Source organism: Arachis hypogaea, chromosome 20, assembly GCF_003086295.3.
Source record: "Arachis hypogaea cultivar Tifrunner chromosome 20, arahy.Tifrunner.gnm2.J5K5, whole genome shotgun sequence".
Taxonomy (NCBI): domain Eukaryota; kingdom Viridiplantae; phylum Streptophyta; class Magnoliopsida; order Fabales; family Fabaceae; genus Arachis; species Arachis hypogaea.
Genome location: NC_092055.1, coordinates 138242192 through 138267674, shown reverse-complemented (window position 1 = coordinate 138267674; position 25483 = coordinate 138242192). Strand labels below are relative to the sequence as shown.

The 25483-nt window shown below is 31.6% G+C and overlaps 4 protein-coding genes and 1 long non-coding RNA gene across 10 annotated transcripts; all 5 read right to left on the bottom strand.

The window, feature by feature from the left end:
• On the bottom strand, window positions 1–1272 carry LOC140182813 (uncharacterized). Its single transcript, XR_011878957.1, has 2 exons — window positions 843–1272; window positions 1–222 (listed from the first exon to the last, which is right to left on the bottom strand). It is a non-coding gene; the product is annotated as an uncharacterized lncRNA (long non-coding RNA).
• An 8215-nt stretch (window positions 1273–9487) lies between these two features.
• LOC112784359 (uncharacterized) lies at window positions 9488–10114 on the bottom strand. The gene has a single exon (XM_025827536.2). It carries the CDS (start codon window positions 10112–10114, stop codon window positions 9488–9490), a length of 627 nt encoding a protein of 208 aa, XP_025683321.1.
• A 932-nt stretch (window positions 10115–11046) lies between these two features.
• LOC112784091 (putative syntaxin-131) lies at window positions 11047–11543 on the bottom strand. The gene is made up of 2 exons (XM_072231305.1): window positions 11522–11543; window positions 11047–11447 (listed from the first exon to the last, which is right to left on the bottom strand). The coding sequence occupies exons 1-2, from the start codon at window positions 11541–11543 to the stop codon at window positions 11047–11049; spliced, it is 423 nt and encodes a 140-aa protein (XP_072087406.1).
• A 482-nt stretch (window positions 11544–12025) lies between these two features.
• LOC140182664 (syntaxin-121-like) lies at window positions 12026–13017 on the bottom strand. The gene has a single exon (XM_072229848.1). It carries the CDS (start codon window positions 12739–12741, stop codon window positions 12100–12102), a length of 642 nt encoding a protein of 213 aa, XP_072085949.1. The 5' UTR covers window positions 12742–13017; the 3' UTR covers window positions 12026–12099.
• A 1040-nt stretch (window positions 13018–14057) lies between these two features.
• LOC112784549 (uncharacterized) lies at window positions 14058–25210 on the bottom strand. Of its 6 annotated transcripts, none has more exons than XM_025827789.3 (27): window positions 24907–25209; window positions 24732–24826; window positions 24543–24642; window positions 24019–24123; window positions 23705–23867; window positions 22978–23101; window positions 22698–22760; window positions 22519–22599; window positions 22298–22392; window positions 21954–22104; window positions 21654–21740; window positions 21421–21540; window positions 21211–21339; window positions 21020–21117; window positions 20795–20918; window positions 20472–20579; window positions 19766–19907; window positions 19184–19294; window positions 18509–18633; window positions 17287–17472; window positions 17046–17156; window positions 16634–16798; window positions 16384–16542; window positions 15848–16081; window positions 15209–15373; window positions 14948–15066; window positions 14058–14820 (listed from the first exon to the last, which is right to left on the bottom strand). In XM_025827789.3, exons 1-27 carry the CDS (start codon window positions 25070–25072, stop codon window positions 14283–14285), a joined length of 3864 nt encoding a protein of 1287 aa, XP_025683574.1. In that variant the 5' UTR covers window positions 25073–25209; the 3' UTR covers window positions 14058–14282. The 6 variants fall into 6 exon arrangements, with proteins under 6 accessions (XP_025683574.1, XP_029152313.1, XP_025683575.1 ...); XM_029296480.2 differs by having other exon boundaries at window positions 14948–15060; XM_025827790.2 differs by having other exon boundaries at window positions 22978–23098.
• Between the last annotated feature and the right edge of the window lie 273 nt (window positions 25211–25483).

Here is a 25483-nt window from a genome sequence, read left to right as displayed (position 1 = left end):
TAACATTAAACATCAATCTTTATAGCTAATAAAAATCAAAATGCCCTTAAATGACAAAGAAATAATGTTCAACCACAAACAATTATTCCAATTTCATAAAAATTATAAAAATAAAAAATATCAATAGAACAAAAAAAATTAACAATAAAAATTATAATGTTCTACAATAGCAATATCAGATTTGTTGAATGCAATTGCTTGTGATTTTTCCTTCTCATTCTCCTACAAATTTTCAAACCACATCAATTGAAAAAATCAGTACAAAAACAAAGAATAACAACAAATAAACTAAATATTCATAATCATAAAGCAAGAGTTATTATTATTATCCACTTGCATTGAGAATTTCACCAACATTGAAACTAGAAACTTTGACAAACCCAGTACAAAGGAACTTACTTGGAATTTTCAATGCAAAACAACTAGAAACTTTGACAAACCCAGTACAAAGGAACTTGCTTGGAATTTTCAATGCAAAACAATTTGAAACACTCTTTCCAGCATACTTCAAAGTTCAAAGAAGAGTATAAATTTGAACAAAAAATGTCCAAGAAAGAAATGTAATTTGTGCTCCTGAAAGATGTGAAATGATGAAAAACAATTTACCATACCACCATCAACAATTTAGATTCAGCAAAAATCAGCAACCAAAATTAACTCAGAATCAGAAAAATCAGCATAAACAACTCAGAATTAACATAAACAAATCAGAAAAAAATTCTAGCATTAACAATGTTCATCAACAACGCAGAATCAAAAATATCAACGACCAACAACTCAAAAATCAGAATAAATAAAAATTAACAAAATAACCAAAAATAAATTGAGGCAGTAGTGCTTACCGGCGGCGAGGGAGGAAAGAAGGTGACGGCGCGGTGAATACTCCACAGCCGAGCAGAGAGACACGTCGCAGTGAGAAAGAGAGAGACAGAGAGAGCTTGGAGCCTCGAATAGAGAGAGAGAACTCGAAGAGAGAGATGAGCACCAACAAATCGAGCAGAGACAATGATGGAGAAGCCTTCGCCGCGGCGTCGCCAACGGTTCCGAGCAAGCACTCGACGTCGAGGAGAAGAGGATCGAGAAGCGAGCAGACCTTCCACGAGCGAAGACGGCACCCAAGTCTGTCTCTGTCAGCAGCGACAACACCGTCTATCGGAAGAGAAGAGCTCGGCAATGGGATGGGGCTGGGTTCCTACCGCCGTTAGGGTTTGGGTTTGCCCAAAGAGAGAGAGAGGAGAGAAAGGGGCAGGGGTGGGTAAGGGTTATGAACCTTTGAAATTTTTTTTTTTAACATATATATATATAATTGAACCGGAAAAAACCGAACGGTTCTGACGGTTCACCGGTTAACTGCCGGTTTGACCAGTTTTTAAGCCAGTTTTTTACAGAACGGTTCTTCACAGCAATCGAACCGGACAAATGACCGATTCTCGGTTAATCCGGTCGAACCGGCCGGTCCGGTTCGGTTTTCAGAACAATGGTTAAGATCAATTTATACCCACTATTCAAAAGAATTAAATAATTTATAATTTATAATTATCAATTAGTCATTATTAATATTTTTAATAATATAAAATTATATCTAAAAATATAAAATTATTTATTTTTTTATTAGTTAAATATTAACTAAATTTTAATAAAAATATTGGTCTATAAACTTTCTCTATTAAGAAAGGAAAATGGTTTTTGTTATTCAATTGAGTCTCAAATATTCTATTAGAAAGTTATCAGATATACCTAAATATACCGATATTTCAGTTGTTTTAACCGTTAATTTTAATTAATATATATTATATATTTTTTTATAATTTAAATCAACGGTTAAAACAATTAGAACACCGATATTTCTGATACACCTGATAATCTTCCTTTCCTATTTAGATTGACTTGAGTTACAAGTTATTTACAGATTCCACCTCCATCTGATTCAAGAATCATGATTGGCTAAAAGTCTCTGTCAGGCAAGTAGTCAGTGAACAGTTACTGTCCCCTATAATTATTTGGCAATAATTGCTAAATGAAGCGGCTAGTATAGTGGATAAGAGAAAGGAATCAAGTTATGCATGCATATACTTGGTTTCTTGGTTGTCTTGTGCAAAGGCCAAATGGTTTCTTTAATTGGACATAGTAATGAATGATGCTGAATAGGCAAATCGCCTCAGAGAATCTGCAACTGCCAAATACTGACAACAGTACAGTAGTTTAGCTTCCAACAAGCTGCATAATATTATTCTGTAATACTCGTTACCATCCAAATTTATTTTTAATTATTAATTTAATAATTTAATAATATACTTTTAATTTATATTTATAAATATTAATGATTAATTGATAAAAAAAACAATAATTTTTTATAATTTTTTAAATAAATTTAAAAAATTATGTCTACTACACACTTCCATCAGAATGGATACAAGCATTTTTTTCAGTATTAAAGGTTTACATCTAATAATAACGTAGGTGATTAAAAAAATAATTTCGTTACGTTCCCAACAATATTTCTGCTAATTTCTGTTAATTTTTATTTATAATTATGTTTAATAGAAGTATTTTTATGGATGTGTCTAATAAAAATATTTTTTTTATGGTCGTGTATCTTTATATATGTATTTTCTGGATGTGTCTCCTTATATATATATTTAAAATATAATAATTAATTATTATTGACAATAAATTGACAGATAGTATATTAGTTTCCTATATTTTTCTTTAAAAAAATATATGATAATTTTGATTTATATAGGGATGTACTGAAATTGGATGAACATGCTATCATTATTTAGATAACACCGATGAAATTGAGTTATTGGTCTAATTGTGGATTTTACTCAAATCAAAATTTCATTTGTTAGGGTATAGAAACGGAGAGCACAGTAGCTAAAATCCAACAAAGAGTAAAAATTTAATAATATTATTCCGGAATATTTGAATGTTCAAAAAACAAAAGCATTAATTATTTTCCTTCAAAATAATATGCACCAACTTTACCAACCATATATACCTAACAGCATAAGTCTTTTGATTGATTCGTCGTCAGCTTATTATAACCACCGTCTTCACGAATTTCAAAAGCCATATGGTACCAACACTAACTCATAATAATGTTGTCATTGATCTTATGATTTGCTACTCATAATAACAATATAATCTTCAACTAATTACACGATTATCATACCGATATGATCATTACTCGTCTCAACAATTCAATACTAAATTACTAATAATATCAATGGCAACTTCATAATAATACCCATTTTTACGAAGCACATGTATGACAAGTTGTCAACGTCAGAATAGACATCTTCGTTCACTCAGAAAAAACGTTATAGAACTCATGGGCACTTTTGTAATAAGTCACCGCGTTATGAATTTCTTTCTAACATACTGCCACGTGTCATCATGGGAAGACACGGGAGTGGGGCAACAACTATTAAGTATCAACCTTCATTAGGCCCATTAAAGAGGGGAAACCCTTAAAAAAACACGCAAAGCTTCCGAGACCAAAACAATTGGGCCTAACCTTCGACCGAAACAAAACTTGGCATAAACTAAAGCCCACATACTTCATCCCAAGGGCCAAAAAATTATTTACATTATATATGGAAAATTATCCAGTGTTCCCGCGTACGGATTTGGAACTCTAATGTTCTGCGTACGAATAAGTTTCTCACTTAAGGTTTGTCATTTTCCAAGGTTGGAATAGACGAAAATGACCCATTTTAATAATGTGTTTCTCAAAAATGACCAACTTAAATAGGTAATGGATGAAGCTTGCCATAAGATTTAATGATTTATGCATGAAGTCAGCCGGCTTCGACTTTGGCTGACAGTATTTTAAATTGGAATACACGAATAATAATGAAAGAAGCTACACAGAGGCAGGCATGGATCCGGCAACAAGTATGAGGGAATATTTGCCCCACTGTATATTTTTTTTTAAATAAATAGTTATTTATAATATATTTTTATTTTAAATTTTAAATGATTTCACTGTAAATAAATTAAATTCAATTGGTCAAAATCTGTAATTTATTTTTTTTATTATTTTAATTATTATTTAATCTAATCAAATTTAGTTATTGGGTCATCGTTTTTTTATTTCTTTAAATCTTTTTTTATTTTTATATTTTTAACTTTTTTTTATTCTTTATCTAATAGTCATCTTTTTTTCATCAAAAGATAAATTTTAAATTCTTCATATTTTTTATATAACTCTCTATGACTCTATGTATCTTCCAATTTTATTGTTAATCTGATCTTGTTAAAATTTTCAATTACAAATTTTAATTCAAATAATTATAATTTAGATATTAATCTAATGTTTTATTTTTTTCATGATTTTATATATTTTATTTTATTCTCAATTTATTCATCTTTATTACTTGTTTTATATCTTTTGTTCTATTATATGTACTTATATTACATATAAAATTTTAAAATAAATTAATTAATTTACTAATTTAGAATATATTTTTTATTTTTAGAAATAATAATAAAAAATATTTAAATTACAATACATAATTAACAGATACATAAAATATTTTATCTAATATTATATCAAAATTAAATTATTTAAAATTAAATAACAAATTTAATTATTTAAAAAAAATTGTAAATTATATTTTTATTATTTTTTATAAACATACTTTTTATATACAAATTTAATTTTTTTTAATATTTATATATAATTCTAGTTTTAAATTATAAATACTAATGTATTATTAGCCACTAATATACTAATTGATTCAGTCTTTTATCCTTAGCTGCTACATTACTCCCACTCACGTCTTCATCAAACAAAACTACACTTATTTTTAACTATATACCTTTGAATTTGAATTTTAATTATATTGCCATCTAAAAAAAATTTAGCTCAGATCTTTAAAATAAATGCAATACCAACAATTATAATTCACATGTATATAATTACAAAATCTCAACTTAATTTAATCTAATACAAATAACAGTATTTATATTATTCTATTCTTTATATATGATGTTCATGTATTTACACACTCAAAATTTTAGTATAACTTATAATTAAATAGCTTATTTTTATTAAACATTGGATTTTTAATTATCGAATAATCATGAAATGTATGTCTTTGTATTTGAAATTTCTTTAAAGCTGAATTAAGTACTTATTATTCGTCCCACTACAATAATACGAGTACGTTACTTTTATTCGATTAAATTATATCGTTAATTTAAATTATATTAATTTACATATTTAATATAAATTTTCGTACCTTTCATGTTTTAAATTATATGCATAAAAAAATTAAAAAAAATAAAAACCAAACTAATACAATATCGTCGTGTTAAACAATTTTTCATATATCTTCAATAATTTTAAAATTTTAAATTGTTAATTTTAAAATTTTAAAAAATTATTTGTTATATTTTTTACCAAATCATATATTCAATTAACCTAACAAGTAAAATAACCGGCACACTACCATTTGGCTCGGCTTACCCTCGACTACAGCTTCAGGATACTCCCCCTCCACCAATGCGGTTTTCAATAATATTGGACAAATTTGACATTTTCTATCAATATGTACAGCAGAACTTTTGCACCTGTTGCTAGCCCATCCTGCACTTTCTTCCTATGTTTTCCACAAAAGAAAGCAACCCTTCAATCAACGCCAATCGAATATTTTAAATTAAATCTGTAAGGCCATAAAGCTTGTAACACTGCTGTTCTGTGAAAGTACACTGTCACACCTGAACACCTTCCTATATATATATATATATATATATATATATATATATATAAGCCATCATTTTACTATTAACATTAATTAAGATTACCAAATCAAGTTGGCATAGATCGATGAGAGTCTGTGTTCTTTAACCATTTTTTCCAGGTTCAATATTCACTGGAGGATAGGAATGGAGCTTACTTTGGGAGGATCGTCCACCACTTTGTCTCTCCAGTATCCGAGGAATTAGTCATTAGACTTCCAGGCTTATGGACATGAAGTTTTATCAATTTGAATTTTTACCCGTAATAATATTACGGTGATATAAATTTTTTAAAACTACGATATACTTTATTCTGACAGTATAGATTATGCATGGTACAAAAGATTTATAAAATCAAACTACTTTTATAAAAAAAATGTCATAGGTTGACAAAAGTTTTTGGCTAAGAAGACTAAGGTATCTGTAGATAAAAAATCAAATAATAAGATTTTTAGTTATTATTTTATATGAAAAAGTTTAATTTTTTATTAATAATTAATTTTAACATTAGTTATCTAAAATTTAAAACAATTTAACGTGTATATTTTTACATTTAATTAGGTGTTAATTATAATTAATTTTATACTTGTTATTGAAAAATAATATTGTTTCTCTCTGTGTATATAAAAATATAATTAGATATTAGTATAAAAAAATTATACTGATAGTTATAAAATTAACACAAAATTAATTTTTTTAAAATAATTGAATCTTGATTCTAACTTTTAATTATAATATTAGTATTCTCTCCAAATTATATGTAATAAATATTTGAAAGAAGAGAAATAAAAATATAGATTAGAAAGATAAGCGGTAAAAATTTAAAACTAAATAAAAAACTAAAAAACTATGTATATAATAACAATAATAATATTTTTTATTTAAATTATATTATTTTGTTAATTTTATTTTCTGTAGAAGAGAAAGATAGAAAAACAGAGAATGAGAGAAAAGAGAGAGAAAGATAAAGATGAAAAATGAGAATGAGAGTGAGAGTTTGTTAATTTTGGAAGAAAAAATTTTATTTTTATTTGTAAAAAATATCGGATGACATATTTTGATTTGTCAAATTACTAATATAAAATATAAATTATATATAGAGTAAAAATAGTAGATAGAAATAGAAAAATGGAGAGAGGTAAATGGAGAGAATTTAGAAAAGGCGTTTATTAATTTTAAAAAAAAATATTTTTTCTCAATTTTAATAAAAGTGTGTCATGTGACACATTTGATTATTAAATTAGATAGTAATATATGATACATAATATAGGTATATTTCAATTTCAATTTTAATATTTCAATTTTAACTTTAATGTAATTAAAGAATATCATACTGTATATTTTGATTGTCAAATTAGTCATTAGTCATTGATATTAATAATGATATATAAAATAGATAGAGTGGTTGAAGGAATGAGAGAAATAGATATCAGAAGGAAGAAGGATGAGGGGAGATCTCTTTAATTTTGGAGGAAAAGATTTAATTTCAATTGCAATGAGGGAGTGACATGTGGCATATTTTAGTTGTAAAATTAGGGAAATAGACCCTCTCCATTTTTTTAACACTTGAGAGAATAAAGTGTGATCTCTCACCTTTAATTCTATAAGTGGGACCAAAAATAAATAGGAGAGAGAGAGAGCAATGAAGGGTGAGATTAAACACTGGACACCATATAATTTTTTCCACTGGAGAGTATCCACTCCCCTAAGGAGGAGGGAAGAATTCTTTAATTTTGGAGGGAAATGTTTAATTTCAATTATAATGAGAGAGTGACATGTAGCACATTTTGGTTGTAAAATTAGTAAGGAGGAAAGGAAAATTCTTTAATTTTGGAGGAAAAAATTTGATTCTAATTGTAATGAGAAAGTGACATGTGGCATATTTTTGTTGTAAAATTAGAGATATATAATAGATATGACACATAATATAGGTATATTCCAATTTCAATTTTAATTTTAATGCAATTAAAGAAGGTCATGTTACACATTTTGATTGTCAAATTAGTAGTTAGTCATTGATATTGATAATAATATATAAAATAGATAGAGTGGTTGAAGGAGTGAAAGAAATAGAGAAAGGAAGAGGGAGGAGTGGAGAACTCTTTAATTTTGGAGAAAAATATTGATTTCAATTGCAATAAGAGAGTAACATGTGATATATTTTGGTTGTAAAATTAGTAAAGAGGAGGGAAAAATTCTTTAATTTTATAAAAAAAGATTTAATTTCAATTATAATGAGAGAGTGACATGTGACATATTTTAATTGTAAAATTAGTAAAAAAAAAAAAATTAATTTAAAAAAAATTAATTTTAATTATAATAAAAAATAATATATAACATATTTTACTTCTAAAATTAAAAATATATAATAAATAATAGATATGCTTACCCTTGAAGATAACATTTCAAATATCAAAATTAAGCAAATATGGTATCCTTGTATGTCGTGATATTCCGGATGATCCACTGCCGTAACAATAAGTCAATAAGTAACCAAACTACATATTATTTATTTCTTCTGTTTTAAAATAGTTGTCGTTTATTTGACATTTTTAATATATTGAAAAATAATATATTTAGAGTAATTTTATATTTAAATAGATTAATTTTTAATAAATAAAAAAGTCAACAATAATATAATGCTTTTGTCCATTCGTGTAACTTAAAGTGAGATTCCTTTATAACTCCAAGTCTCAATCATGTAATTTGCCTTTAGCGTAGCAGAAACAACACAGTTCATGCCCTTGTAAGGCAGCCATGTGGATGGAGAAAAATACATGAATGCTATTCTATTAGCCACCTACTCTAGTTGAAGATGATAAAAACACCTTTCTATAAAGATATTTATTTTAAAAAATAAAAATAATATTTTTATAACATACTAAAATTAAATTTTATAATTTATTATTCAATAATTAAAAATAAATATCTTTTCATAAAAATAATTATATAATCTTTATTAAAGTATTTAACTTTGTTTTAATATTTTTTTTATACGAATGAATGTGATTTTAATTAAAGAACTTGTGCGTGTATTGTATTGAACATAGAAAGGAAAGCTTAATTAATTAAGAATTTAAGCGGCAGTCGCTGCAAATGCTAATACGTTTTAAAAAAAAATTAAAAATACGTCGCTTGGTAGTTGTTACTAATAATAAAAAAATATATATTTTAAATTTTAAATCTGAATCATTGATATAAAATAATATAATAAATAAAGAGTTAATTATTTATTTAATTAATAAAAAGTGTAATATTCTTTATCTTTTTAAGGATTATTCCATTTAAAGAATATATAATGAAATAATTTATTTAATTAATAAAGAGTGTAATATTCTTTATTTGTCTAAGTATTATTATTCCATTTAAAGAATATATAATGAAAATTTTGAGGATAACATTGAAAAAATTTTGAGAAATATTCCCTAAAAATGTTAATAAGTTTCCTTCCTCATGTTCTTAACATTCCCACCAATAATTTAAACAAATAAACAATTAACAATTAACAATTAAATTAGTTATTTTTTTTATTAAAGATAGGAGATTCAAACTCGCAACCTCTTAGTTAAATATGGGGAGACCATGTCATTTGAACTATTACTCATTTGAACTATTACTCATTGACTTAAATAAGTTATTGGTATAAGATATATGTGGAAGAAAATAGTATAAAAATAACAAAATATTGAAGAAAATAGTATAAAATGTTGGAAAAGAGTATACTAGTGGCGTTGGTGAGTTACTTGCATGTTACAGGGTTTGTCAAAGTGAGGGAAAAGTTATTGGTAGCTGAGAAATCAAAGATGAGAGGGTCGCACACACTCTCCCAAAAATGATACCTTGACTTGATAATACCATTCTTGAACCTCACCCATCCCGACAACCTCAGACCAAATCGAACATCCCCACGTGACCTGTCATCCCAAATTCTCAGTATCTCCTCCTTCCCAAGAAACACGTCCTTCGCCGCGAACCCAAGGCCCACGGCATTCTGGGCCCGCGAGCCCTGTACAAAGGGCTTGTAGTGTTTGGAGTCCAGAATCCCGAACTTGCCGTACGTTATGGCGGCGGAAATAGCGTCGTAATGGATAGTGAACTTGTTGTTAGGGTTCTTGACGACGCACATGACGTCCCACTTGGCCGTGAGGCCGTAGCGGCTGGTTCTTAAGGTACCGGAGCCTGAGACCACTAGAATTTCAGGGTAACGTTGCTTGAAGACGAGCTTGACGGTGAAAGAAATGATAGCCATGAGGGCGAAGGCCGCTACCATGGCTACCAGGAAGCGCCAGAGGAAGGTGGAGAAGAAGGAGCGCTGCTGCGGAGGGTCGTGGACGGCGTAGGGTTTGCCGTGCGCAAGGGTTTCCATGGAGAGAAAAAGTTACACAAGTCTCTGTGTGTACTTATGAGTTATCAAAGGCTGCCTTCATTTTAATCCTCATGTTCATTTTCAACTTCCGAGTGTGGACATTTTATATTCTCTTCCGTGAATTTAACATTATTCAATTAAATAATAATTTATAGTTATTAACTTCACATATAAATAATTGTTTATGAATCTTCACTTTTTAATAATTAAATTATTTTTTTTAATAATTTCAATAATTTTTTAATTATTAAGAATTTATTCTGTAAAAATATGAAAAAATGAGATGTTAATTTTTAAATTTAAAATTTATTCATCTCAACTTATTTTTAGGTTTTGATAAAATTATTAATAATTTTTAATAGTTCTATGAAATAATTTATTTATTAATATTAATTGTTGTATATATTAATAGTAGTATAATTTTTTAATTTAATATTAAAATAATATACATTAATATCAAAAAATTAACTCACATATAATTATTTTCATATAGAGTTGATAATAAAAAATTATTAAATAATTTAACATATAATATAACTATACTATATATATACCAAAATCAACTATTAATATAAAATATATATTAAAATATAAAATACACATTAAAAATCAATTAAACTTAATATTTATCTATATATAAATATATAATAACTTATTTTAGTGTACAAATAATATTATTATTTAATATGTTTAATTAAATTATCATAATTTTCAATTATCATCATATAAAAAAAATTATATGTAAATTTTTATCTAATAAAAAATACATTATGTAGTAACTAGATCTTAGTATTTACGCATTTAATTTAACATACATATCCATTCTAAACATTTCTAAACCTAAAAGTAAAGAAATTATTAAAGCAAATAAGTGATGAGAAATAATATCCACAGCAATCAAATAGTAATAAACAAACAACACCATTTAAACACTATAAAGTTTTAGGAGCAACATGGGTGAGTTGAGCTCCCTTATTAGGTTGCCATGGTTTGAGGAGAAAGAGGAGGAGGAAGATGATGAGAATAATAAGGATAATGGCACAGCATGTCCATTTGCGGGTACTCTTCTGGGTCTTCACCGCCACCTCCACCTGCCGAGTACCGCTCTCCACGAAGGAGTTAGCTTTTGTGACAAAGCTTTCGATGTCATTAAGTCGTTCCCCTTGAGATTGCACCAACACTGCCATGTCCAAGAACACTTGCTGCAACTCCATCAGCCTCCTCTCTATCTCTTTCACTGCATCGTGCCTCTCCTCTATCTCCTTCAATGTCTCCACTATTCTTCCCCTTCCATGTTCTTCTATGGCTTTTTGTACAAGTGACTCACTCTCACCTGCATTATTAGTTTATTACTCAAAACACAATTATGGTTTGTTGCTATGTGCTGAATCATGAAAAGCTCTGAACTTAGTGGCTTGAATGCATGCATCTTTTATACTCCTCTCAATCACACTTGCAACTTGCAGGTAATTTTTTATATGTAATATTATAAGGAAAAGTCTAGGGCAGCACCTTTTCTAAATTCTGGCAAGTCAAGAAAAAGTGAGCTATTAGATGAAATCTCACACCAATTTCACACCAATAAAATCATCATTGATGACTACAAATAACAAAAGTTGCTGGCTCCTAGCACTCCTTTTATTATAAATATCTACTAATAAAATAGAAAATAATAAAAATTATATAAGAAGCCAATTTTTTTATAGTGATAAGAATGAAAAATTGACTAATATTAACTCAAATGTAAAAAAATGTGTTAGTCAATTAACTAACTAAAATTTATAATAAAAATTTAAATGATTATAGAAAAAATTAAAAAATAAAATAAATATTTATCGGCTTTTACTGATATAAAATTACTAAAGTAATTAATTTTTTTCATAAATTTTAATGTAAAGTGCGTAGACTAAATTAAAAAAAAATATGTGTATAAATTAATGAATAAGTGAATAACAGTAGTGTAGGTGAAACATAACTATAAGATATCAATCAATGTAACGGTGGCAAAAAATATTATTTTGTGATCCAAAACCAAAAAGAGCTTTAAAAAGCAGAGCGTTGCCACAAACAATTAAGCATTCTGTACCCGTGGAGATCAATATCTCAACGGTCTTCTCATCGGGTTTCTCGCCGGTAATAGTGAAATACCGGCGCTGTACTGTGTCCCGATACTCTGCCGAGATCTGGTTCCTGAGCCCATTGAAGGCGTCCATGAAGTTCTTCAGCTTCATCTTCAGCCCATGCACGACGGACATCCGTGTGCGGTCGGAGGAGGAGCCAGGCCCACAGGTGGGGACGCGGCGGGAGGAGGCGTTGGAACTTTCGAGGGTCTCCAGCTTGAGCTTGATGAACTTGGCTTTCTTGAGGGCAAGTGCCACGTCAGCGTCCATACGTGAACGGAGGTCCTTCACGGCGGTGGCGTCGTAAAGGGTTTTGCTCTCTTCGTTGAGGCTTTTGAGGCTCTGGAAAATGTTCTCTAGATTCTTCATTTCATCTTTCGTCGCCTCCACGTCGGCGAAGAATTGGTCTAGGGTGGCTCCCGCCGCGCCAGGGTTGATTTCGATGACATGGTCGTCCGGCGAGCCATTGCGTGAGACGAAGGATTTGCTAGCCAAAAGGTCATTCATGTTTTCTTTATTCTAATAAGCGGAAAATATTAGTTAATAAGAAGATTTAATGTTTTATGAAATGGATTAACCTAATGTTGTTAGTGTTAATAATGTGGACATATATACTTAGTGGTGCTTGCATGAATAGTCTGTTTATGAATGCAAGTTTGCTTTTGTTTTAGTAGTTACGGTTTAGTGGGAGGGATTATGCTTGTCTATATCAATTTTTCAACCATGTTTGGTTTTTTTGGAAACAAGAAAAATAAAAACTTAACAGATCAATCCAATCCGTTTGGGAAAATTTTCACAGCGCGTTTCAGTTAATTTACGATAAATCTTTAAAGAACTTAGTCGCTTTTTATTTTTATTATGGAGAAGGGTTTGGAGTAGCACGGGTTTATGGAGAGAGTGTGTGCTTTACAACAGTGTGGAATCAGGTAAGAACAGATCGGACCGTCCGAATTCTCCATTACAAATCGGACGGTCCGTATTGCTACCACAGATCGCAGGGTCCGATCTGCTCCCTCCTCCCCCTCAAAATAATCTTATAATAATCAAATCGGACCCTACGAATTGTTTTTTCAATTTATTAAAAAAAAAAAAACAAAACGGACAGTCCGAATTGCACCATCTAAAATTTAAATTTTTGCTCCTTGCAAATCGGACCATCCGATTTGCACCATATATTTTATTCTTCAGCAATTCGGACCATCCGAATTGCTCCTGCCTAATGTCCCAAAAAGCTGCCCCCAGACTGTGGTTAAGCACCCCAATACCCCATAATAGATGACTACACACTCATTAGTTCCATATCCATAAAAATCAGTCGAACTTAGTTGGTAAGTAAAATAAATCAAACTAAAGACACCAAAAAAAAAAAAATCAAACTAAAATATGGACGTTGTTGGGGTTGCACAAAAAGTTATGTTTCTGAATAAACTGTATCAGTTTTTTTTTTTTTTTTTTGCGTTCACAAATAGACTCTCAACACTAGAAGCGGGTTGAGTTGAAGGATTTTTTTTTTTTACATTAGAATAAAATGTAATTAATATAAATGTAATTACGTACTTATACATCTTCAGCAAGTAGAAATTTTTAATTCATCCATTTAGCATTACGATAATTATTGAATAGTATACACTATGCACAATTAAAAATGTCATTGCTATAGAGTCGTAGAAATTAAGGATGATAGATAATAGTGGGGTAGGATAATACTTTAATAATATCAATAACATTTTAACGTTAAGATATTTTTATCACCCGGTGTGCATTTTTTACGAATACAAAATAAATTTAATTTCTTTTGGGATAATTTTGTCAGTGTCTCAGTCTTTTGTAACTAAAAATGGTAATGTACTCTCTTCATACTCATTATTGTTTGGACAAAAAGAACGTGTTGCACCTTTTCCTCTGAATCTTTACATCCTTCCTTGTTCCTATTGACGCTTAATAATACAGGGAAGTGTACCTTTTTTTTATATATATACAGCCACCGTTAAAAATGAGATCTAAAATTCTAGCAAATGGTAAATGGACAACTAAAATTTACCAGCTTCTCAACTGGATTGGAGCACAGTAATATAATATTTATACCCCTGGCACTTGCCTGATTGCTGTTTCGTTTCATCACCACCTCCGTGACCTTTGGATGAAAGTTTCCAATTCAAAACATAACTGGACAAATCATACGTACCAGGAGAGAATACACAGATCTGAAGAGGGGTTTCCACAGAGGACATAGGCTCAAGGTGTAGATTGGTAGAGCTTGATCCAGACCAAATATATGGTGAGACACTGTCCAACGATAGTGCCTTCTTGAGTTGGGTTTCAAAAGCATTTGATGTGACTTTGGGCTCACTCGTTGGTGTCGTTGGTGTGACATCATGCCAACCTGCTTGGATATCCGAAGTGGGTGATTGAACCACACCACCACTGCCTGCAGAATCTAAAGTGTCAATGCGCACGATAGCAGTAGCATGAGACGAATTGTAAAGATGCATCTTCAGGTTTATTTCGCAAAAGGACGCAGAGAAATCATGTTGCAACGTTCGAGGTCCATCCACTAGCCATGAAATAGGGCCGGTGCTAGCAGTACTGTCATCAGGAGATAGGGGGGAAAAAGATTAACATAAACCCCGCCAATACACACACACATATGAATAGGGAAAAAATGCATTGTAAAAATCAAAATCAGAAGCATCATGTTTGAAATGAAACATGCCTGAAGTGACACGCATGGTGAGACATAACACAAGGAGGATCAGAAAGCCCACTATTGTGGTCACTCTTCAGTGACCGGGAGATCAATACAAAATCAACAGTATTTAAGTCACCCTGATCCTACAAACAGGTGAAGTTCTTATAAGATAGAATTATTGAACAGTGTAAGATTTCGCAATACTGAATCCTAAATGATATGGTGACATAAAATTCCAATAACAATAAAATACACAGCATAGTGGACACTAAAATAAATGTCTACCTCGTGTGGAAATTCCTGCTGCAATCTTTCAAAATGGTGGAAATTGATCAAAGGTGCATTATTTATATTGAAAACTAAATTGTCACTGCTTTGGGGAACCAGACTTAAATCACTTCTGACATGCATGGCAGGTTCATTGGCCTCAGATGTTAATAATCTTGAATTCTGATGGCAAACAATAACTTAATACAGTCAACAATAATCATATTGTGCGTGTCATACACACTAAGTAGCCAGCATATCTCAAACAAAATAAATAAATAGTGGGTATACAATAGATTGATACTAAATGGTTTATCAGATAAAAGCGGGCCAAGAAAACATTCAAGCTCGAATATGAAAACATTAGAGTATTTCATAATATTATCATGCACCCATCCTTCAATGCTTCTTATCGATCATTCTTTTTTATTTCAATAAAGCATTTCATACTGCAACATTTAGTTTCAAGCAAGTACCGCACCTCTACTTGGACTTAGTTACCTGTATTATGTATGTCACCATCAGTAACTAAACATATTTTCGTTCACTAAGTAATTAATATCTATCTTTACAGCCCAATAACCATTCAAATGAAACATGTCTGCCTTGGTGGGAAAATATTACAAAATAAAACATATCATAAATGAGAACTCAAACCTTTAGCGTGAAAAAGCATGATATTGCTTGACCAGCCATCAATGATTGCAAAGGAAAAATAGTATCAGGAGGTTGAAGTAAAGAAATTTCCCAGTGCTTCCCAACAGAGGACAACTGGTAAACTTGGAAACTTTCTGAGCTTGTCTTGTTAACAACATCCAATCGAACAAGGAATTCTTGCATTCTCATCCGAGAAGGACTGATTTGAAATGAGACATCCAACGATGGTAATATCTGTGATTAACAAATTTTGGCAGTTCAGAATACATTAGGTCTAAAAATGGTATATCTGAAATAGAGCTATTTAACATAACTGGATTTGGTTATTCGTACAGTGCTAAGAATATTGAGAATGTATAAATGACCAAATTTTTTAGCAGACATGTAACCAACAACCCCAGTTTCACTCTCCTCCTTTGCAAAAAGGAGAGCATACTTGGTTAGTTGGTTTCCTTGTTTTTCCTTATGTTGGCTACAAAACAGTTGACCATATAGCATAACCCAAGAATGTTATATAAACAAATTTCTATACTAACCTGCACATTGTAATGCAAACGAAGAGTGCGATATCTGATGACACTTGATATATCTCCGATCTCATAATATATGCTCATGCAAAGAGAAATGTCTCCTGGAAAAGCAGCCCTAAACCAGAGAGGCCACAAGAAGGGTTTTTCACCTTGTATTGAAGTGTCCTGATATGAAGTGAATACATGTGACCGAGTTGAATGATGCTAATTCAAAAGTGCAACTATATAGCGTGCATGTAAAAGATTCAATACTGACCTCTGGAAACATAAAAACAGTGTCTGACATGATACCAGGATTAGCTTGTGCATCATTATTCACTGAATCTATTTTCTTTGTTAAGCAAGCAGGAAATTCTGACTTTATATGTTCTGGATTCCCAATCGTTAAAAATCTAGGATGACTTATCTTCATCTTCAGATTCTGCCAAAACCCCAAATGAATAAAACATGTAGAAAAATAGCATGTGAGAAAGAGCAGGGAAAGTATAAAGCTAACTCTGCAATCAAGTCACATCATTCGTCCACTGAAATTGTAAGCAAGAATAATAGGTACAATATAAATAACCCCGCAACAAAAAATTACAGCACACTAATCAGTAACAGTTGCCTCTTCCAAAGGTAAATCACAATAGCCAAATGAGTTGATATGCAAATCCAGGATGCAGTACCTTAACAGGAAAATCTGATGGGTTATGCAACTCTAATACAAGTTGCCGTAAATCTCCAGCATATGCCTTTCCAGGTAAATGGCGAACAGAACCCTGAAGCTTGGGAATGCTCTGGGATTTTAAGAGAGAAACAAAGCTGGTTCAGTCTAAATGTAAAGACTACAAGAAGATAGAACAGGAGGATTCAACATTAAATTGGAAAAAATTCAATAGTGAAAAAGGATAGGACAACAGCATGTACCTTAATCACCATAAATTTAAACATGTTGTTAGGTGAGTAATTTGATTTCCTTCTTCCTTTCACAATATTCTTCTTGGGATGGCTTGACTCAAAATTGTGAAAGCCAATGATAGTACCAGACAGTTTCCACCTAACACCAAGAATTGAAAGAGTACCTTCTACACTGGGAGTAACTGATAGTTGAACCTGGAAAACAGGTTTTTGAAAAATATCAATTTTACAAACTTCGCAACTTAAGATATGAAAATATATTTAAGGAAAATTAAGGGGGAAAAGAAGAAACATTCAAAAATAATATTGAGCAACCGGATACATTTACCTTTCATGAACTACATATGGAATGTCATTTATGTGTAAATTAAATTAAAATATCTAAGATGTAACATCATTTGTGGAATTAAATTAAAAGATCTATGATGAAATATCATCTTACTTTGATGATTTTAGTTTATTTTGTTCTATTCAAAACCCCAAAATAGCCAAACGGCTCACAATTGGCTCCCATACCTGCTTCACAGGCCAGCAGAGTGTACACATGATTGTACAACATTAACCTCCAGGACCTCAAAAACCAGATATGCAAAAGTTCTCAAATCCAATTACAAACCCAATAACCAAAATCATTTAAAAATCAAAATGTATATAAAGATAAAGTAAATAGGACAAAGCAAGACATTTGCCAGCTATGCTAGCAAATTTAGAACTCAGGAAATATGCATCAAGCAATAATGCTTTGCTGAAATTTTCTTTTAGAAGGAAAACAAGTCATTAATTGAAACTTGAAAGTATCTTTTCTTTATTCAAAATGCAAATGGGAACCATGCATTGTTAAAAGTTATAATACAAATGAATGTGGATGAGCTTTCCGTCCAGGAAATTGTGGCCTGCTGATTAGGCGAAACATTCTTCCTCCCTTGTTAAATTGCTTTTTCTATTTAAAAAAAATAAAAAAGGCAACCTTGCTAACAACTTCCAGACAAATGATCATGAGAAAATATGTTGTGCACAAAATTATGAGGTAATCTAGAATTTTTGACATTGCAGTTCAATTTGGATATATCTAGTCAAAATTAAGAAGATGCCGAGATTCATGATTATCCACAATGCCGCTCAATTTGCATATTTTTAGTCACAAGATCTCTTCTACAGAATTGCAACTGTAAATTGTGGTGATGATACATAAAAAGAATAACTTGATTGATACTAAATGCTAGAAACGCACCATGGTTGTTTCACCACCTCCTAGTGAGAAATCAACCTCTGATACCGAAAATGAGGTGTTATCTGAACTCATTTCCCTGAAGTGATCAATCTCATTATTTTTCTCCATGTTTGACTGGTTTTCATCTGTAATATCCATGATAAACAATAATCAATATGAAAAAAAAAAAAAGAATAATAGGACAAGTAGGACCCTGAAGAATTTTTCAATTGACTTAGATCTTGAAAGAAAATTAAGTACCAAATAAGTTCCCAAAAAAATGGTCATATACTTATAGGTCCATGAAGGGGAGAAAAAAAAGTATCAAACTAAACTCTTGAAGAATTTAAATGCTAGACTTATAGGTCCCCAACAAATTGCAACACTGGACACAATTCATATTAATATTCCATATCGTTCCGTTAAGGAACGCTAATTCTACCATTGCAATTCTTCAGGGTCCTTTTTTCCCTCAAGGACCTATATAAGTCCATCGCAAAATTTTCTCAAGACAGTATTTTTTTTTTTTCCTTATGGATCTACAACTCCATCACAAAAATTTTCGGAGACCTATTAGTCTTACTACTCGCGGCCACGGGGGAAGCACAACGTTGAATATAAATGAATATTTTTTAGAAAACGAAGAAAGAAACGAAAAAACAAAGGAAGGAGAAATAGACAGAAACTCTAGCTTGCCTGATCTAGCTTCATCAGTACTACCAGAATGCTTGCAAATGAGTGCAACACCAGATATAGGAATCGGGATTTGCAGAGGGTTTTTGAATTCAATATTCACCTTCACAGCCTCTACAGATGGGTGGTGTGGATAAACATTGCACCAACAGCAGACAAGGTAAACATAGTAAGTGTCTTATTCGAAATCTTTACTGATTCTGACACACACACAGAAGGATATGGACATATCAAAATATCTTTCATCCACTTTTCATAAATATCATGTTACAAAATACTTTGTCAAGGAAGTCCCAAGGTCATCTAAATCTCTACCAATTAATTTCCAGTAAAAGCTCCTCAGTTATAAATTAATATGTACAGTTCCCAAAATGAATTCCATGAATGACTTTGTTAAAATCTGTCCCTATTGTTCCACACCAGAAAATATTATTTCTTGTTTCCAAAAGTCCTGATTGAAGAATATATGGAATATTCTTTCTTTTTTTTATCCGAACAAAAACGAAAATACATTCAACACCAATACAAAAGATAAATTGATAAAAAAAAAATTCAATTATCAACTTTTGATGAAATTTTACATACCTCCTGCAATACAAACATTTGATTGACTATTCTTTTTTGGGATTAGCTTTGATTGCAATTCCAACCAATTAGACTTAGCAGCGGAGAATGAAGGTAGCATTTCTTCCTCCAAAGAATTCCACAAGCCTTCTCTAATATTAGCCTGAAAATTTAGATACTTCAAACTATGAGGCTACAGCCATAAACATTCTAAACCTATGTGCAATATAATAACAAAACATGCTTCCCGTGACATCTGAAATACAAACACATATATTAAGGCTTTAGGCTATATATTCTACAATATACAACTATGATAGCCAAATTTTATCATGTAGTTATTAAGAGGTTCATATCATTGATAAAGGCATGTGAATTGCTTTATCATATTATATCTTGACCCAAGTGCCCATGACAATTCAAGGTGTTTTACATGCATTATAGGTCAATTACATATTTAGAGTGACAGACCTCTCAAAAGGTGTAACAGACTTGATTGAGTGAGAGTGAAAAATCTTTTAAGATGATATATAAGATGCTAAACAAACAGACACACACATTCAACAAAATATTATAATATTTAAAATAATCAGTTAACTGAACAGTAAAAAAGCCTGGTTAAATTGGGTCCCAAACATGTTTTAGAAATTAAAATGCAATGTGTGTGTGTCAGAGAGAGAGAGAGAGAGAGAGAGAGAGAGAGTGCACTGGATTAGAGTCAACTTACAGCTGAAGGAGATCCAAAAGTTCGGTAATCTTCAAAGATGACCTTGATTGAAGAAATGTTGATTACTGGCAATTGAAGTTTTGTTACCTCAAATGTCCGGCCTGTTTTCTGTGATATACAAGAGAATTAGAAAATAAAGACAGCTGTCAAACCAATTAGCTTCTGTCCAACTCTGTCAACAGACATATAGCAAAATAAAATTTCAAGTGTCCTACAAAGCACACTACTTCAGGAATTACATTAAATCAAACTATTGGCAGTTCAGTATTTTAACAATCAGGTTCTAAGCATGAGATCTGAAAAGGAAATAGAGTCACTATCACCTTCACAGTTTGAAGAAAGTCACTAAGGAATAATTCCTGTGTTGCCTTGGACTGGTGACTGCAGGCCAAGATTTCCATCATATGCTTGACAGCCACATCATACATCCCAAGTGAAGCATACCACCTATAACAATGAAAAGTAAGAAAGTTTAAAGAATCTAGATGCATACGTTCTACATTATTAAACAACCAGAATATGCTATTACTGAAGCAAGTCAAACTTACTGTCCTATATGAAAATGAACATGATCATTGATGTAGCTCCAAGTAGATCCTTTGAGAACAGAAAGAGCATTTCTATATGTTCGAATTGCATGTTTTATCTGAATATGTTAAGAAAGAGAATAAAATCAGCGTGAAAATCAATCTGTTAAATATGGGTAATTTAATTCTACATATTGTTGACAACCCAATACCTGATTACACTTTTTATACTGCTCACCAGAAAGCACCAGATGAAATCCATATTTACGCAACATGGAGGGTTTACACAACATGTAGCAATACGATGCTTGTTCAAGCATCACCGCAGAATGTAGGATATCCTACAACAAAGAATTTGTCAAGAGAAGAAAACAACATTTACAAATTACCCCTTTTTTTTCAAGGAACAAAAAAAGCACTACCTCACCACAAATGCGAAAATAAACAGTTGCTGCCTCTTTATACTGATCTCGTGCCTTCAACATTTCTATCCACCACAGACCACATCTTGTTGCATTTTGCTGACCCAATGATCCAAGTTTCTGCACATATTAAGTTTATTAATTAAAAAGATAATTAAACGGAATATAGTGAGCACCTTGTAGAAAAACTTATTACTTAATCCTTCTCATGTTCCAAAATAAACCATACGTACTACATATGTGCTAAAAGCATTTTCCATGCAATACTCTGCTTCCTTTCTAGATTGATCCAGCATGAAGTAGGTAAGTCCCATCATTTCCTGAAATATATTATCACCAGCAGCAGAAATTATTACTCTTTTTTTTTTTTTTTGGTGGTAGTTAGGGGGAGGGAAAAAAAAAGAAGAATCCAAGTTAATATACCTCCACCACTTCTTTATTGAAAATCCTAATCTAACTTAAACGGGTGTCACAACCATGGGACCATGCATCTGACGGTCCTCCAGACTTTGAATTGAAAAAAAATGAATTACCTGCACGCCAGCATACCGTTTCCAGGCTTTATCAATCTTGTAATCTGTGGAAATTAGGCGGTAATTTGACAATGCAAGCTCATAATCACGCAGCATGAAAGCGTAATCACCCAAAACTCTAATCTGTGACTCAATGGAGCTATAATTATACCTTCAACAATGAAAACAAAAGCCTTATTAGAAAAATGCACAACATCACGTGAAACATAGATAGCATACATCTATATTCTATCACAAAGATAATTATATTTTCTTATACATATATACACACAGACATGCATAACATTACAGTTTTTAAAAATAAATAAAAAAGAAGAAGAAACATCTATAACATATTAACATACATGGGACCATTGGGAGAATCTGCACCATCTTCTTTCCCTTTTCTCCACCACAAATTTTTTATTTGATTTCTAAAACCTTTCCTTGTTGCAGAAACCTAAAAAAAAAAGAAGCATTACAGAAACAAATTTCAAAGGAAGATCAGAATATGGATCGAAGTATTGGGGGCTGAAATAACGAATTCAATCCACCAACAAAAATAAAGAAGCTAAAACTAAATGACCTGTTGATTGAGTTCACGTATTTTTTGCTCCATGTTCGGGATGATGTACTTCGATGATAAATTTTGCATTAGATTCTTGATCTGTAAATGGGTCATAAAAATAGAGTTCAAAGTTTGTCTATTACTTAACCATAACTCCTCCATGGCAAATTTAATAATTGGTGCTTGTGGCAACTTACCTCATTGATATCATCGGTGTTAAGAAAGCAACCAAGACCTTGACTAAGTGATGCATCAGACATCTGTCACAAATTTCAGCAGACAATAGCCTAAGTTGCATGTTTTCGCATGATTGAAACCAAAATATCATATCATATTATATTATATTATATTTAACGTAGGTTCTAAAACACAAGAAAAAACAACAAAAGAATAAGGCTCACACAGTAACTAATGATTTTCTAATTTAATTTTTTCTAACAAAAAGGAAGAAGTTACAAGTTCTTCAAACAAACTTACATGTGAAGCCCAAAGATTCACTTGATGTTTGATAGGAGCATCTACTGAAGAATTAATGCAAAGCAACGAACAGTCACTTGTACCAAAAGTACTCCTCATTTCTGTGAAAATTTTACTTGCTCTGCTGAAGAAGATACATAAGGAACTCACACAAGTCTAACACTACAATACTACATCAACTAATAAAAATATTTAGCTGAAGAAAAAATGAAAAAACGAGGGATCGAAACACCTGAGCTGAGAAAGCATTAGTTTCTAGAAAATAACTGTCATGTTTGTTATATACTTTTGTTTTCACTAATTTTCATTTTCACTCTTAACTATCAGGGAATGAAACTAGTTTCAAGGTTCAAAATTACGAAAATACAAAATCTACATCAGTATTAAGCTCTGCCAAAACATGAAAAACATTCTCTGGCAAGAAAATAATCCTGTCCAGAGCAACCAAAGAATATTCCAACTATACTTTCAGGTTTCAATATCCACCACATAGACACCAATGAAAATGTCTACCCTTTTCCTAAAAACCATGTCACTCCAAGACATCTTAACAAAGACCAAAATATAGACCTCTTCAACATGCATCATGTATGAGATACAGCTTACAGAATGGCAAAACCAAAAATTAACAATGTAGTGTACATGCTAATTGCAACTGGTACTCGGTCATATATTTCTATGTGTATATAGCTTCTCAAATGCAATAATAATAAAAGAAAGTCCATACCTCTCTGCAGGGCCATCTTGATTATCATGTACTAGCACGTAATGCTTCAAAATATTTGGATCCATTGCACCACCATTGAGAAGAGACGGAAGCTTGTTGGAGTTATAAAGGTCAACAAATCGGTTAATAGGCCCTTCATCATTTGAAGAGACAGCTAGAATACCTGCAAGTAATTTTCAGGAGGGAAGACAAATTTGATGATATTGAACCGCAAATGACGCTTTGAAGAATTAAAGAAGGAAAACTAGGTATGAACTATTATATTAGTAAGAGACTAAGAAGAAGAAGAGTTCTAACTGTGTGTAAAATCTTACATGCCACAGGATGGTCAAAAGCTTCATGGTCTGAAAAGGAGGCCACGCGTACAAGCTCTTTATTAAGAAACTGAAACCAGGATGGTGTGTTTCTGTACTCAGAACCTAAAAGATTATTTGTTAATCAAACCAAATCTTAGACAACGAAAAAACTTCAACTAACTTGATGTCACACTAAAGGAAATTTTACAATTTATCCTACAACTGTAAGAAATTGAAGCCTCTCAGATCATCAGCATGCTCAATTTGAACATACCAAGCCTCAGGTTTGATCATACTGTATATCAGAACTCAAACAGTCAAGCAATTCACATAAAGTGGTATTTATACGACTTGTTGATGAAATTAATTTTCCATTTTAAAAACGTGGACAGGAAATAGAACTACAAAAAAGCATATTACCGCCTAAATTACTACAAATTCACAAAACTATAGTACGTATCAATTCATTTGTGTAGGATCGATGATTGCAGATAAAACGAATTACAGCCGAATACAAATTGTATACAGAGAATGTGACTTACTTGCAAGTTCATGATCAATATGTGGCACATCAGAAGCCAACTCAGAGAACACTTTCTCCCCTGCCTCCGTAATAACTTGTTTCAAACGCTCTTTAGCTACCTAGTAAAAGGCGAGGAAACGCAGAATGAGAGAAGCTCTGAAAACAACAAGAAACAAAGCCCTAAAGAAGCAAAAGCGGCATCGCGTACCTTCAAATCGGGCCTTCTGACATCAGAAGCGTAGAACAAACGCAATTTGAACTTGTGAAGGCGATAAGGCTGGTCACTAGCGGTCCTAACAGGCACTGCAAGAAGCGAAATGGAGCAATGCTGGTATCAGCAGAGAGAGAGAGAGAGAGAGAGAGAGAGATAGAGAGAATAATACCGTCGATGTTGTTGAAGGAGCAGAAAGGAGTGAGGAGATGGAGGAAGGAGAGGCCGTTCTTGAGGGAAGAGTCTTCGACGGAGGGAGTGGAGAGGACCATGACGACGGGAGTGATCTCTTCGAGGAGCATCTGGCCCAGCGGCGTGGTGGCCGGATCCATCATCATCTTCTTCAGATCGATCGGATCTCAGCCGTCAAATGGCGATTGGAAAACACAGCAGAGTAGCCAGGAGAAGGATTAAAAAAAACCCGGCTCGATTTGTCTTATAGCTCACGACGTCGCCTTTTGGGGGTTCTAACTTCTAACTTTCTACTCTCCCCTCACTCATGATTAAGTACTGCCACAATTTGGTGAAAAGTGAAATTAAGTAACACGTAAAACTTATTGTCTTATAACAGAAGAAAATATTAAAAATATAAAAACACCGTAAATGTACATTTTGTTCACGATATTTGTGGCTGGATCAAAATTTTATTTAAAAATTTATTATTGATCAATGAATTATTATATATATAAAGTAAAATTTAAACTGTTATTATTTATTTAAGTAGACTAATAAATTAATTATTAAATTAA

Coding starts and splice junctions, on each gene's coding strand:
- LOC112784359 (XM_025827536.2), bottom strand. CDS start 10,114: ATGGAAACCCTTGCGCACGGCAAACCCTACGCCGTCCACGACCCTCCG.
- LOC112784091 (XM_072231305.1), bottom strand. CDS start 11,543: ATGCATGCATTCAAGCCACTAA. Junction 11,448..11,521: donor GCATGCATTCAAGCCACTAA/GTTCAGAGCTTT, acceptor CTAATAATGCAG/GTGAGAGTGAGTCACTTGTA.
- LOC140182664 (XM_072229848.1), bottom strand. CDS start 12,741: ATGAATGACCTTTTGGCTAGCAAATCCTTCGTCTCACGCAATGGCTCG.
- LOC112784549 (XM_025827789.3), bottom strand. CDS start 25,072: ATGATGATGGATCCGGCCACCACGCCGCTGGGCCAGATGCTCCTCGAA. Junction 21,541..21,653: donor ATGCTTTTAGCACATATGTA/GTACGTATGGTT, acceptor TAATATGTGCAG/AAACTTGGATCATTGGGTCA. Junction 16,799..17,045: donor CATCAGATTTTCCTGTTAAG/GTACTGCATCCT, acceptor GGGTTTTGGCAG/AATCTGAAGATGAAGATAAG.